At 37.0% G+C, this 16,244-nt stretch overlaps 1 protein-coding gene across 2 annotated transcripts in view; it reads left to right on the top strand.

The window, feature by feature from the left end:
• RGS7 (regulator of G protein signaling 7) overlaps window positions 1–16,244 on the top strand; it is a 177,506-nt gene that overhangs the window by 63,235 nt on the left and 98,027 nt on the right. For both annotated transcript variants that reach the window (XM_088143962.1, XM_088143954.1), the window contains exon 3: window positions 14,063–14,159. In XM_088143962.1, the coding sequence (XP_088000088.1) occupies window positions 14,063–14,159 (97 nt within the window). The remainder of the gene's footprint in view (window positions 1–14,062; window positions 14,160–16,244) is intronic.

Genomic DNA, 16,244 nt, shown 5'->3' with positions numbered 1-16,244 from the left:
TTTTAGGTATAACAATTACCTTGTTAAAAAGAAAACCCCATTGAGGGTTTTACACTGAACTGGATTATAAAAAGCAAGCAAGCAAGCAGTTGATCAATTAATCAACAAAACAAGCTGGAACGAAAGATGAATGGGAAATTACAGGCAACTAATTTATATTGAGCTTTCCATTTTGATTGTTAATATTTTTATTTGAAATAGACTTCATTAATTCTATGAAACAGGTGCAAGCTCCCCATCGCTCCACCTGGCTCAAATAATGCTATTAGAGAGCACAAATGACAAACAAATTTGCACGACTTGACCAACATTTGGCACTATTCCTTATGAAGTTTCAGGATTACATTGCTGAATATTAGGTGATCTGAAACAAGAATTTGAATTCACTCTGGCCTGGAACTATTTACCCTGATTTTAAGGATTTTAATTGGTGCTAATCCTCATATATTATTAGGAGCACATAAATGTATGCCACATGAACAGAAGCATTATAGCGCATTATTATACTGCTCTGTAGATACTTGTAACCAGATATTAAGAAAAAAGACAAAAGACACCATCCTAAACACATTTCTCAGATGTCTGTGTCAGTTCCTGGTATATTAGTTCTTAAAATCCAAACAAATAAAGTGGAACCTCGGTTTATGAACTTAATTCGTTCCGTGACTCTGGTCGCACCCCGAATTGGTCGCAACCCAAAGCAAATTTCCTCATAAGGTTCAATGTAATTACCGTTAATCCGTTCTGGCGTGGAGGACAGGGAGGCGGCTATTGCTTGGAGGGAGAGTCCCCCTCCCTACGACCATGTGTCAGGGGCGGAAAATGGCCGCAGACCACGTGTCGGGCAGAAAAATGCCCGCAGACCACGTGTCGGGCAGAAAAATGGCCGCGGACCACCTGTCGGGCGGAAAAATGGCTGCGGACCACGTGTCGGGTGGAAAAATGGCTGCAGACCGTGTCATGGGAGGGAAAATGGCCGCGTATCCTGTTCGTACCCTGAGGCGGAGTTTGCAAACCGAAGCAAAATTTTGCGGCCGGAGCTGGTCATAACCCAAAAAGTTCATTAACAGAAGCGTTCGTAACCCGAGGTTCCACTGTAATTGATTCATTGTTCTTCATCATGATCTCTCTGATTAATGCATATGAGTTATCTGCCAGTGCAAAACCTTATTTGCCATCTTCTAGAGCAGTGTTTCTCAAGCTTAGCAACTTTAAGATGTTTGGACTTCAACTCCCAGAATTCCCCAGATAACATGCTGGCTGGGGAATTCTGGGAGTTGAAGTCCACACAACTTACAGTTGTCAAGGTTGAGAAACACTGCTCTAGAGCTTACAGATTTGTTTAGTGGGAGCCGTGTAATTGTTAAATTTCTTTCTGACCACTGCAGCATTAATACATTCATTCCTGAACTGTTGTCCTTCTACTTTAGCAAAATTCTTTATTTCTTCCTTTTTTTTTGTTATTTTCTTTAATCTTCTTTCAATTGTTATTCAAAACTCCTTAAAGTTATTTTCTAGGACACCTTGTGGTCTCATTGTAGGCTTTATGTTCTTAAGAGCATTGTGGGAGGTAAAGTGGCACCCACCAGCCTTATTAGATGAAGCTATCTATGGCATTCCACCTGCTGGCTGGGGATTTATGGGAACTGACATTCAATCTATCTGGAAGACACCAAGTTGAAGAAGGGTGTTTTAGATTATTTTTAAAATGAAACATCAGAATTACTTTGGGTATCCCTGAAGAAGAAGAGAGTTTCTTAAGTTCTTTTTTAGAGGAGCAAGCTATCCAAGACAGAATGTGGTGACTTATCAATGAATACCATACCTTTCACTTAACATGTATTCAAGAAGTTCTGTCACTTCATTGTAAAAGACAGTTAAGCTGGATTGACATCTTGTTCATTAAGTCCATGTTGAGTTTTGCCCAGGATCTTGCTCTTTCTCATATCCTCTCATTTATCCTCATTTATTTGTTCTAGTACTTTTGGGGGGTATTGAAGCCTCCCTATTTGGTTCTTTTTTTATTTCCTTTCCTTTCAAGTTCTTTGGATTGGCATAAACTATGCATAAATATTGGATTTGCTCTTTGGATTGGCATAAACTATGTCTTTTTTGCCTTGGTGAAGGCCATACAGTAGACACTTGTGAACACACTTTTAAGCAATTCCAGTACCAGCAGCCTTGAATTCCTCTCTCTAGCAGCTATGTCCGACTGTGGTATCACTGGTTGCACCACTGATGGTCTCTCCAATTTGTATTGTCTAGTCCTCACCAGCTCTTTTTCAGTACAGAAGTCAATCTCAGAAGGGCTGATTTGAGATGTGCTCCCCTGGACCATCCCTTGGCCATCAGGATAGTCAAAACAGAGACCACAGTGAAGGAAGTGTGGTACCTTACTAAAGAACTGCAGATGCAGGATAGTTACTAGGTCATTTTTGTCACATGTTATGCACTACCTAAATATCATTATGGCTTCCTGCTAACTGCTGGGCATGTATCTCAAGTCATCTGGTCTGGGAAGTGAGGGAGAATTTTTAAAAATGGTATGCATCATTTGGGGTTTTCAACTTGTCAGTATGGTGTAGAAATTCAACTCTTCCCTTTCTGAAAATACCAATCCATTCAATTTCTCTGCAAATCTCCTTATCCCCCTTTAGTCTTCCTTGAATGATCTTGTCATCTAAAGGTTTAACTACCTCCCTAGTAAGTTTTCTAATCTTTTCATATCAGTTGCTGGGGTACACAAGCAAAAGATACTACTGCATTCATGACCTGCTGGTGGGATTTTCACAACTACCTGACTTAACTGCTGTGGGAACAAAATGCTGAAATCGATGGGCCTTTGGTATGTTTTTCTTTCTTTTGTGCAGGATTAGCTCAATAGAAATTATAGGTAGTCCTTGGCTTACAGTGGCAATTGGGACCAGAATTGCTGTTGCTAAATAGCATGATTGTAAATGTCATGTGACTGTGCTGCTTAGCAATGGCAATTCCAGTAGTCCCTGTTGCCATCATTAAGCGAGGACCTCATGCGACCATGACTTCTGACTTCCTGCCAGCCTCCCCATTGACTTTGCTTGTGGGAAGCCAGCCGGGAAGGTCAGACATCGTGATTACATGACTGTGGGGATGCTGTGATGGCCGGAACTCCGAGGACCCATCGTAAGTCCTTTTGTTCAGTGCCATGATAACTTTGAACGGTCACTGAATGAATGGTCATAAGTCAAGAATTACCTGTATTGACAGTGGGAGACTGGGTCAAAAATGTCTACTTCATCTGGGCTCTCCTTTTGCCAGGTCTTGGTCTTTGCTCTTCTTTTCTTTTAGTTTAACATTCTAGTCCTCAACTAGAAAGAGAAATGTTTTAACTGGAGCTATGAATAATTTGAGTTTTGCCTTATTCAAATTATTAAAATTAAATAAAAAAGAGACAGCTGCACAATTAAAGGGGGAAATGTATGTGGAGAAGCAACTCCAAAGAATTGCCAACTATAATAAAATCCTTGTCTTGCATATCATAGCACTAGCCAAGGATTAATTTGTATGACAAATCCCTAGCATCTGTTTGCCTAGAATGGGAAGCCTGCACTGATAAGATAACTCAGCTGAGCCATTTTAAGCACTGTAATTGCAACTCTAGAAGAAGTCATGGCGATTGCCTTTGGATCAGGACTGGTAACTGTAGGGAATGGGAAATGAAGTTTCCCTTTTGAAAATGGGTAAAATCAGGTTTTGTTTTCCTTTGGAGGTGGCCCAGAAGCCTTCTCTGAAGTGTATATTCAAGCCAATTCACTCAAGGAGTAACATATTCACACCACCTAGAGGAGTATCTAGAAGAGAGATTGGCCGTGTTCCCCAAAAGTGGCTGGAGAAGTTTGTACATGGCAGCCTTGTTCCATCCTACAAGTAGAGAAGACATATCTTTTGGAAGAATAAAAAGAAAATATAACTGGGCATATAACTGATGGTATAAAAAGCAGAACAAATTCCTCATGTTAAGGCAGGCTCTTGAATCAGCTTAATGTAGAAAAAATGTGCCTTGTTCAGTTGTTATGTCCAACTTGTAACCCTTACTTAGGTATCTCTTCAATCTCCTAGATAACCATTTTCTCTGCATAATAATTTTAATGCTCCATTACTTGTATCTTAGAGGTATTAAGGAAGCAGAAATAGTAGCATTAATGTGCAAGTACACAGACGTCTGATCATGTCTATAATATTGGGTCCATAGTATGGCTGATGGCAATCCATATTTTTTTCAAACTTGAATCTAAGGTTGATCAAATATGGGTTTGACCAGTAACTAGAAGAGAGAGATTGCCATGTCACTCAGAAAACCATGGAAAAATTGCTGGCAGGAAGATAAGTTAAACAAGTAATGTTTAATGCTTCCATTCCTTCTTCTTCACCTGCATTCTCCTGGTGAAAGTTCACAAAGTTCCCCCATAGCAGCATCCTTGACAAGGAATGTCTTGTTACTTCATCTCAGCTGAAACAGAAGACAGTGGAAGAAAGAGGTGTTGGAATGTGGTTGAAGACAAGCTCTAAAATTAGGATCAAAAGTCACTGATCTTGGGCCCACTAATAAGGAACTTTAGATTGGGAGAGACAGCCTTCTTAGCAGTGGCTTCACATCTTTGGAGTTACCTTCCTAGGGGGGTCATTGTTTGTTTTTTTAAATTAAAAACATTTGGAGTCTACTCCACATCTGAATCATTTGCAGGCTCATATTTCAATTTCTTTTAATTTTTTAAAAATCTGCATTCCACATTGTTTGTGGTATTTTGCTATTTTCTATGTTTTCTTCTTTTCTCTTTTCATAGTCAGCAACTTGTTGAGATGCCAGAATGTATTATTATCTAAGAACACAATGCATTAAATGATGGCAGGATTTGTTTTTATTTATTAGGTCTATATCCCAACTTTATTTTGTATAAATCAAGGTGGTGTATCCAGTGCTCCTTCCTCCTGTTTTCTCCATAATAACAACTCTGTAAGGTGGGTTGGGCTGAGAGGGAGGGACTGGCCCAAAATCATGCAGCTGCTTTCTAAGCCTAAGGGAGAATTGGAACTCACAATTTCTTGGTTTCGAGTCCAGCATCTTAACTACAACACCAAGTCATCAGCCTAAAGAGCTTGGTTCCCTACATTGTCAATTTTGAACTTGGGAATGGATGCTAGAGGTAAGGGTGTGATGGGACGGGGGGAGCTTGTATGTGCCTCTTGTTAAATTCTGGGTTGGAACATTTAGTTTGTTAGTTAGTTCACTTCATGTACCAGCTTTCCCCTCCACTTCAAAGTGACATGATGTTCTGGTGTGTGTGACCATTCAGACTCATCACTTAGATTTTACAGCAGCAGCAGGACGCTGCTAACTATGAGACCAAACCACCCCCTACTTCCAGGGCAACAACGGTTTTTACTGCTGGGCTATGGCTGCAGCTGCTCTGTGCTTTGTCCGCTCAGTTGGGGTGACTCATTCCTTGTTACTCTCTTGCTCTGCAATCTTCTCCCACCAGGGCTGCCAAGTCAACCTGAGCATGTTGATTCCTTCTTGCCACACCAGTTCATGCATGTTCCCACACCATGACTCTCAATCCCAGCACTCTCATTCATGCCATGGGAAGTTCCTCATAACAAATGCATAGCACACCCCTGGCTGGATGAACACATTTTTCCCTGAGAGATTTTTGAAGCTGTGTGTGTCTGGCAAAGTAAGCATACATGCATTCATCATAAATCAAGGCTATGTCAAGATTCATATTAGTTCCCTTTGGGTAAATAATATAGTATTCAGTTCAAGGATCCAGCCTATATTATACTTGTAGAGTAATCAGATTGGGCAAGATTTTTGTTTTACTTCTACAGCAATCCTATAGGTATATGTTTATTCAAAAGGAAATTCCATTGATTTCAATGGACTCACTTTCAGGAAACCGGAATATAAGATTCGAACATCAAATTAGAGTCAGGGTCCTGTTGTTTCCACAAGAAGGAAACTATAAAAGGCATTAGTTACTTTTGTTATGATCAAACTATGATCTTATATGCAGGTATTATACCCTTTGTTCGGTTCTGAAGTCAAGAGACAGTGACTTGTTTTAAAGGTAAACTTTCAATTGGTATTGCTATGTTTATTCCAAGGCCTTGAACGCAGTTGCAGTAGCTCTTACTATGCCCAACTCTTATGGGCTTCATTAATAAATGGTTACAGTGAGTTTTGTTTTTCAAACCACTACTGACAGATGCTTTTGACAAATCAGCTTTTTCCCCCCATGTTTTTTACAACATTCTCAACAGCAGGCATGTTATAAAGTATTGTTATCCCAAATGTTCCTTTCAGAATGACACGTATAACATGCATTTGCCCACTCACATAGCTCCTGTGTTAAAACTGGATAAACCACATGCAAGAATCACCACTAAAACATTATTTTTAAAAAATTGAAGCATCTGAAAGCAATTTCAATACATCTAAATGTTCAGTGTAAACCTGATCTGGGTCAGGGCTGCATGAAGTGACATGTTATTTTATTTTAGTGAATTGGGGTTTTTTTTAATGCCAAAAATACAACAGTTGTACAAAATGTGGATTTTGTTTCCTTAATTTATAAAGTTTTGTACTCAGTTTGTACACAACTGCCCAATCCCTGTAATTTATCTGCTGTTTTATGTGTAGCTTTCCAGAATAAACACCATTTTTACAAAATTCTCCAGCAAAGAATAACGGACACATTGATTCAGATTGCTGTGTCCACACCATGACTGAGTCCACTTAGGTGGCTCAAGATATTTTGAGGGTGGTTTTCTTTTCATTCCTGTGTGCAAATGTAAGTAGAATTGTAAACTCTATAGCAGCTGATAGCCTAAAGCTCCAGGATAGAACACACCCTTTCCATGCAAAACATCCTAAGCATTCTCTGGCTTCTTGATGTAAAAGTGGGGGGAAAGTCCTTTCTGAAACCCTGGAGAGCCATTGCCAGCTCATGCAGAAAATACTGGGCTAAATGGACCAATCTCTGTCTCCAAATAAAGCACTTTCTTATGTCTGTATGCACAGGCAAAGCTAATTTAGATTCTGCATGACTATGATCTGAACAATTTGAAGTACTCCTTCTGGGAAAGCTTCAGGCATGACAGAGGAGAGTCATAATGGATGTTGATAGTGGATGCAGAGTGAGTCAGATATTGGCTTTCTTTTGATCTAGTAGTATAATGTCTGAAAGGAGACTTACGTATTTTGCCCACAGTGAGCTACATAAGCTCTCTCACATCCTACAGCCACATTCTCATATGATTTTCCCTTTGTTGTTAAATAATGCCACAATAAGGTTGGAATAGCCCCTTTCAGATGGCAAAGAAACTCAAACTGAATGCAGCCTCTGCTTCTTTAAACACAGTGAACGTGCACACAACGCCAGTGTACAGTTGACAAAAAGCCTCACATGGAAAGAGCCCGGATGCATATGATTCAACACCCATGGGCTTTAGCCAGAGATTCAGTTGACTGCCTGAGTTCAAAGGTTGGGCTTGCTGGTGTAACCCCATTATTGTCAGAGAACAAAATTCAGGCAGCTCATGGATGGCTTGGCTTGGGAGGCTGAACAAGAAAAGACTGAATTAATGACAAAATAAGCTTGAACTCTCCCTGCTGAATTTTTCAGTAGACACAGACAAGGGGATGACCCATTAAAACCCCTTGGCTTTTAATCTAACTTGAGACCTACTGTTCCATGTTACTAATCAGCTATGGTAAACCCTGATATTGTAAGGGGCTCCTTTCTAAACACTTGCACTATAAATCTAGACATGCAATCTTCTCTACATGTGACCTGAAATGCCAGTGTTTTCTTGAGTTTATGCATGTCCCCTATATAATTTACTTTTCCTGCAAGGCTTTTCAAACGGCTTGCTCTCCCTTCATGAGGCCCATACTTCTTCCCAAAATGTGGGCTTGAAACTATCAGGTAGATGTCCATACCTCGACCTTTGATCCTTGCCCTTTTCCCTGTTTTTGGCTGGGGCACTGATTGGCAAGAAAGATTCACAGCAATACCTGAATGGGCTCTGCAGAGCCCCAAAATCCTAATCTAATCTAATCTAATCTAATCTAATCTAATCTAATCTAATCTAATCTAATCTAATATAAGAAATCTCATAACATTTTGGTAATCTCACATGGAGATTTCAGGTGAAAATGCTATAATCTGTACTGCTTTCAGATAAGACTTAATGGGACCATTGATTATCAGCAATTATTAAAATCTTGATGGGGCATCATACCTAAAAATTATGCCAACTCCTAAAGCAGAAGTAGTATAGACTATTTCTTTCTCCTACTCTTTAGAAGTCTATTTTTTTATAATAATTTTATTAAACATTACAGATAAAAAGATAAAAGCTAATACTACCTGAAAAAAGAATAAATTAATAAAAAGAAAAAAATAGAAAGTGCAGAAAAAAAGAAAAAAATAGAAAAAGAAAAAAGAAAGAAATAAGAATATAATAAAGAAAAAGAAAAGAAATATATAAAGAAATGACTTCCCCCTCCATCACAACAAGTATAAACAATTTTAGTAACTTATCACCTTCTCTTAAAAGACAACAAATGATCTCTTCTTCCCATATCTCATTTCTTACCTATAAACAAATTCTTAAAGCTTAATCATTCATTACTGGTCAGCAAAAGTCCATTAAGGGTTACCAGAAATAACAACATATCTATTTTAACCTTGATCAAATAAATCAACTTTATATTCCTTCCTTTTACTTTTAACAATCTTGATCTTTAATCCCTTCAAATAATGTCCTAGAATCTGATTTCTTTTCATTTTTTCTTTGTTTCTTCTCACACAATTCTTCAAACTTTTAACAAGTCTCTTGTAAATCCAATATAGGAAAGTTATCCAAGTCAGTCTTTTGGTTTGTTATTTGTATATCCCTTTTAATTATTAAGACATCCACCGATTTGATTTGTATATTCAGTATAGCATCTTTTTCCATATCATTCTTGTAGCCTATAATTTTTAAATCCACTTTCAAATCAGTCTTAGTCTTATCTAGTAAAACCTGTTCTTCTTCCATAACATCTTTTAAATTCAGTCTATCTATAATGGCAGACACTCTTAAAATTAGCTTCTGAGTCCACTGTTCACAAATATCTTTCAATAAGTCCAGTGTTAAAGTATTTTGCTCCATTCTGTATTAGTAAGTCAAATTTAAGTGTTCTTTTCCTTTAATTGTAATCTTTAGTTCCTTCTAGTTCCCTCTAATGTCCAACCTTCAAAGTCCCATGATATCATGTTTTTTTTTAAATTCAAAACAAAAGCATTTTCCCATGGGAAGGATTGTTAGAATTAATTCCAAAATCTTATTTCAAATCCATTTGGACCCTTAGTCCATTTGTAACTTTTCAAAATCAACCTCCTAATAACTATTTGCTGTTTATTAAAAAAAAAATTTTTTTTAAAAGTCCTTAAACTTGAATTTAAAACTTCCTTCACTAAGGATTGAAGGAAATTCCCAGTGAGTACTACCTGTATAAAACTTGCCAATCCAAAAGTTCCTAATGGTTGAAAAGCAGTTAAGAAGTAATTTCTGAAAGTGATTAAGAAATGAGGCTAGGCAAACCTTATGTCCATATAGGCTACATTATGGTTATGAATTTGATTGAAATCCCTTGACTCCCAGCCACTCAACTCAGAAGTCAACAACAAAAACCTCAGTTCCTGCAGTCTACTCACGAGGAGCAGCTGTCTGGATCTCATTATTTCTCCTTTTTCTGGAGAGGTTTTGCCAGCCAGAATTCACTGTCTGGATGCTGATCTCCACCACAATGCCATCTCCGCTCCTTCAGGGACATCTAGTTTGCCATGAATCCTCACTGGAAATCTTTATGTACTCTTCATGTACTGTTCAAACTACATATCTTGGTGTTTTTTTTTTCCCTCTTGGGCCTTGTACAGCATAGATTACACTGTTCTTGCTCTTAATCTCCCACTTCCTGAAAAGTGTTCAGAATTCATCCATTCAGATGCTTTTTTTTCCTCTCTTTTGGATAGGGATACTTTCTAAAATTATTTTTTATGGAAAATCTCTGGAAATTTTACATGGACCCTTAGTTACTTTTACTAAAAAAATCAAGTTAAGTAATTTAGGGTCCCCTGTGTTTTGGTTCAGAGTTACTTTTAGGTTTATTGAACAAATAGCAGTATAAATCTGAAAAGCAAAGTACCTGAATAGTATTCCAGAAGAATTTATTCCGGGAAACCAAACAAACATCTTGCAGATATGTTTAGAGAGACTCACATCCTGAGTAGACCTTTCACCGTTTGTTTAGAACATGCAGTTAATCAAAAGTGATGTCTTGGGATCCAATTAATTTCTTTATAAAACTCATTATCTATTAGCCTATCTTAGTAAATGTGTACATTTAGCAATGAATGAGAGACAATGAATGACATTAAATTTGGTCATTTACTAAAGCACATATTACTAAAGCTAATAAACGTTAGGATTTTTCAATATTCCCCACAAATCTTACAAATTACAGCATGCCGCATTTTAGACCTTTGCTGGAGTGTCTCCTTGCTCCATATTGTGACATCTCTACACTGCTAATTTCTCAGTGATACTTTTTTTCCCCTGCCTTGAAAGTGTCAAATTCTCTTACTGGTTACAGAACTATGCTTTTCTTTCTCCTCCCCATGGCAGCTCATTTGCACCTTCTGCCCAGGTAGGATTTGTTGTCTTTTAAAGTGAGACAGTGAGAGAGTGAAATAGTCATTGCATTGTCAGAGCGAGCCTGGCTGAAACCGATAAGAGATAAACAGACCACAAGAAGGGAAATGCTGAGGCAAAGCTGAAGTACTACAGTAATTCTTTACTTCTCAGCTTCAGAAGCCAACAGTGACCCCTCAGGGAGAGAGGCAACCATGCTAGAAAACAACACTTTTCTGGATTCAGTTGAAACTTGAGGAGGATTTCACGGCTTTACCCCAATTCAGCTGTTGCAGATTCTAGGCAATTTGAATAGAACATGGCTTTAGTACATAATGTTTGGCTTTAGTACTATTATGGCTTTAGTACATTACGTTAGTCAGAACATAATGACTTGCACTGAGTAAAACACAACTTTGTAGGAGATATTGAATTTATCTGAAAGAAAGATGAATTTAGGACACCCCAGGTACCATATTGATCTGGAAAAAAATACACTTTTAGATTAATTTTTGATAGAAAAGAAGGTTCCCTCCATTACTAGACAGTTAGTTAATCTAAGATGTAATTGTTTCTTTAGGAAGCCAACTATCTTTAAAGGGAAAAATAGTCTTCCTTTCAGGTACATGGAGTAAAACAGGGAAAACTGGGATTATATTCAGTGACAATACAGTTGTGGCTTTCTGTGAACGCACAGACTTAATTTTGCAATGCAGAAGACATTCAGGAAAGATACATTGCATTTATAGATGAAGTACTTGTTTACTGAGAGTCTGTATGTGAAGAAGGTCAAGAAAAAGAGGAGAGAATAGTTTGCCCACCTGTCAGGATGGTGTCTCTGCCTGTGTTCTGGAGGCGTTGGAGGTGCTTGGCAGCACGCCATTCAAGGTGCCGGCGGTGGCGGTGGTGACGTTTGCGCACTCGATTCACTGAGTTTTTAAAAAATGCTGGTGGGCTGCACAAGGCTGCTTGGCAGGCCTCATGCTGTGCAGGCCTGAACTAGATCCGTATGAAATCACCTGGGGAAGAAACAGTCTCCAAGTTGAGAGATTGGTGTGGAAATTCACACTTTTAAATATCTGCATATTTATATTCCTTCCCAGCTGTTGGTTTAAGAAGGCCTTAATTTTGTGAGGAAATACAATTTAGCTCTTGCTGTGCTTGTTGAGCTTGCCTGCCTGCCTGCCTGCCTTCCTTCCTCTCTCTCTCTCTCCTTCCTTCCTTCCTTCCTTCCTTCCTTCCTTCCTTCCTTCCTTCCTTCCTTCCTTCCTTCCTTCCTTCCTTATCTGTATTTTCAGACTGTTTCTATTCTGCCTGGATATTTTGGATGCTTGTTGCCTTGACTCTTATTTGTGCTTTGTAAATTGTGTTTTATGCAGCATTTTGTGTGTTTTATTGATTTTATTATGGTTTAGTTGTAACTTTTATCTGCCTTACCCTCAGGTTTGTAGGACTGTTCTTACATTGAATGAATACATGAATGTTGAGGCTTTTAAGGGTCAGCCTTTGCATGGTTTTCAATTGGCTGTTGTATTAATGGGTTACGTTTGTTTTATCTTTATTTTATCTTTGCTTTACCCTTGTGTTTACCATTTGTTTGTTACTTTATATTCCTCACTCTGAGAACAGTTTCTTATAGACACTATAAATAAATAAGTGAATGCTATGACCAAGTGTGAAAAATGGAAACTGGAGACAAGAGACCATGATCAGAGAGGACAGGGTTGTACCGCTCAAAGATACCGACTTTCCTCTGGAAAGGGGATGGGCAGGATTTTAAAACTGGATTTAAAATTATTTGCAAAGTGTACAAACTTAATTTCAATTGGCATTTGGCTCCCACATATATTAATATCAAAAACATGTTAAAATCTTAAATGAAATATTATCAGTCATTATTGGTGTGTGCATGTCTGTGTGGGTGTATGCGAAAAGGGTTCACCCTTCATTCTCTTGTGTTTAAGAGAAGACTGCTTTGTCTTGATCAGAAAGCAAGACTGAACTGTGTCACAGTGACCTTTCTCCAAAAATACACTTATAAAAAAACTACAATAGAGTTTGGAATACTTTCTGGGAAGCTGTCATTAAAATTAAAATCTCTTCAAGATGCAAATCTTATTTCAAAGTTTTCCATTCTTTCCATTTTTCAAATGTACATTGAAAGCTGGCTGTTTTTTATGTAAAATCTACATTTTCAGTGTCAAATGGCTTATCTGAGAATTGCCCCCAACAAACTCTGCAAGCTAACTCAGGCTTTTAGTGAGAAATTTTAATTTTACAGGTTTCAAGTATCAAAAATGCTGTGTTTAAAATTGTGAAAATTATAGCATTAAATCATCAAGGGTTTATTAACTATCCCAGTCCTGTGATATCATAGAAGTAGTTATCTGAATATACATTGCCATAGTTATGTGCAAATGAGTGGCTCATTTAAGAATTCAACAAAGATGTAGTCAAAGTTATTAATACTGGATTGAGAATTATTTTACTAAATGATCAAACAAATGCTTACTACTATATTCGATACACTAATCTTAGAAGAAGCATGTATGTATGTTTAAATGCTATTATTTGTAACTGTTATTCATTGTGGAGAAGCAGAAAACAATGTTGGGTACACAATAGTTTTTATGAGATGAAAGGATTAGCTTGGTAAGTAACCTTTGTTCTTAGCCTTGTTCTTGTCTCTTCCTTCAGTTTCAAATACAGAGTATCATCAAAGCTGTATTTATGGACAGATCTCATGAGAGTTTTGACCTTGGCTGTTAATAGCCAGTATGGTATTTAAAGTCTTGGATCTGAATCAATAAAGTCATTAAGATCTTGGACCTGGATTGGGAAGATCCTGATTCAAGTCAGCACTTGACCATGGAGTTTTACTTGTTGACCTTGGCCAAGTTACTGTCTCTCTGCCCAGATTTCTTTACAGCTTTCTTCATTTATACCACTAGGATAAAATTAGGGGAGACTCCTGTGTATGTTGTTTTAAGCTCTCAAGAGAAAAGGTACAATACAAATACAGTCACTGTCAGTCGATTAATCTATCAAAATAATTAAGATTCAGGACAGATAAAATAATGTATTTCTTGACACAGTTATCTTATAGAATTGATACCACAAGATGTGGTGATGGCCACTAACTTAGATGGTCTTAATTTGGCTATTATTAGCTACTCGTTATGAAAGCTACATATTACTGCAGAATCAGAGGTTATTGTCTTCACTTAGGCATTTAATTTGGTTACTGTGGCAACAAGATGCTGAATTAGATAGGCCTTAAGACTCATCCAGTCTGTTTACTACTCAAGAACATAATATGTTTATTTGTTCCTTTTTTGCCCAGATGGAAGATGTCATAGCTCGTATGCAAGATGAGAAAAATGGGATTCCTATTCGTACAGTCAAAAGCTTTCTTTCCAAGATTCCCAGTGTTTTCTCTGGTAAGATTCAAAACATATCTTATGCTTCATTCAGTACTGGAAAAATGTATGCGAACAATGATAAATAAGAAAATTAATAAGAACAAGACTCAAAACAATTACTACAAGTCTGTAGTAATTTATAATAAGGCTCCATTTGGATTAATAGTTCATAAATTTCATGCCGTGCTAGCACATTTTATTTATTTATTTATATATCAAATTTATATCACTGCCCAACTCCCCCACAAGGAGGGACTCTGGGCGGTTCACAACAAAACAATTTAAAATCAGTAAAAACATAAATAATACAAATATAAAATACAATTATTAAATACAATATCTTGTATAAGCATTTGGAAGGGGATCTTTGGGACTATGGATATTGTGCTTCCCCTGCCCCCAGCAGTCTCTTTGGAAGAGGACCTGGAGCTTCTCAAGAAGCCATATGTTCCTGGAACATTATGATTGGCAAGTATGTCTCTCTCTCTCTTTTTTTTTAATATAATTTTTATTGGATAATTTTTTAACAAGATAAAAGGAATACAAATATTAGAAAAGAAAGAAAATAAAGAATAGTGAATAAGCAAGAAAGAAAATAGAAAAAGAAATAGAAAAAGAAAAGAAATAGAAAAAGAAAAGAAATAGAAATAGAAAAGAAACAAAAGGAAAAGGAAAAGGAAAAGAAAGAAAAGATTATAAAGAAGTGGCTTCCAATCTTTTCGACAGTGGTTATAAATGCATTTATATTTTACCCTCATTCTCTAAGGTTATATCATAATTTCTTGATTCCATAAGCTATCCTTTCTAACTGTCGAACCCATAAATCTCAAGTTCATTTTTTTCTTTTTTCAGCAAAAAGTCCATAAGGGGTTTCCAGTCACTAATAAATGTAATAGTTGATATTTCTCTAAGCAAACAAGTTAATTTTGCCATCTTTGCTAATTCCATCATCTTCACCAATTATTCCTTCATTGTGGGTATATCAGAGTCTTTCCACATTTGTGCATATAAAAGTCTCACAGCAGTAATCATATATAAAAATAGACTTCTGTGGCTTTTTCTAGTTGTCTGTCCATTAATCCCAACAAGAAAAGTTCTGGTTCAGTTGAATGTTAGTCATTAAAATTCTTTGTATCGGTATATGTAGTTGAACCCAACATTTTCTGGCTTTTTTATAAGTCTACCAGGCATGATAAAATGACCATTCGTGTTGCCCACATTTCCAACATAAATGTAAAGACCCTTATACATTCTAGATAATTTTTCTGGTGTCACATACCAACGGTACATCATTTTATAGAAATTCTCTTTTATGTTATAATATAACGTGAATTTCAATCCTTTCAACCACATGTTTTCCCACTGTTCCAACAATATGTTATGTCCAAAATTCTTAGCCCATTTATCATATATTCTCACTTATTCATTCTTCATGTCAAATTTCAGCAAGAGTTTATACATTTTGGCAGTTACATGCTTGTCATTTATATATAATTTAACTTCAAATTCTGTCTTTCGTTGCTCAATTCTAAATGTCCTGTTATCTACCTTGAATCTTTCTCTTAGCTGTACAAATGAAAACCATTGAAAACTAAACCCCTCTGCAGCCAATTGTTCTCTTGATTTCATCTTATATTCTCCATGTTCTTGTTCTAACAATTCTTGATAGATTAACCATTTCTTTTTACCTGCTTTTTCTTTCCTACAAAATGCTTCTTGTGCTGAGACCCATAAAGGCATTTTCAGGCATAGGCTGGCTTTATATCTATTTGATATTCTCAATATGGCACTTCTGACATAGTGATTTTTAAAATCTACATTAACCTTAACTTTACTGTACCATAGAAAACCGTACCATTCAAATCTCAGATTGTGCTCTTTCAGCAGCACCCACTCTTTCACCCAAACCAAACAGTTGGCTGCAAAATACGGTTTTAAATCAGGCAATCCCAATCCTTCTTGTTCCTTTGCATCTTGAAGGACTTTATATTTAACCCTTGGTTTTTCCCCTTGTCATACAAACCTAGATTTATTGTTCTACCATTGCTTAAATGGTACATCAGTTGTCAAAATAGGCATTGTTTGAAACAAAAACATAATTCT

The sequence above is a fragment of the Python bivittatus genome, unplaced genomic scaffold (assembly GCF_059951505.1).
Source record: "Python bivittatus isolate LINGU-HERP-01145 unplaced genomic scaffold, Pbiv_v1 ctg000020_np1212, whole genome shotgun sequence".
Taxonomy (NCBI): Eukaryota; Metazoa; Chordata; class Lepidosauria; order Squamata; family Pythonidae; genus Python; species Python bivittatus.
The sequence above is the reverse complement of the archived record's forward strand: the minus strand, read 5'-3'. Positions and strand labels throughout refer to the sequence as shown.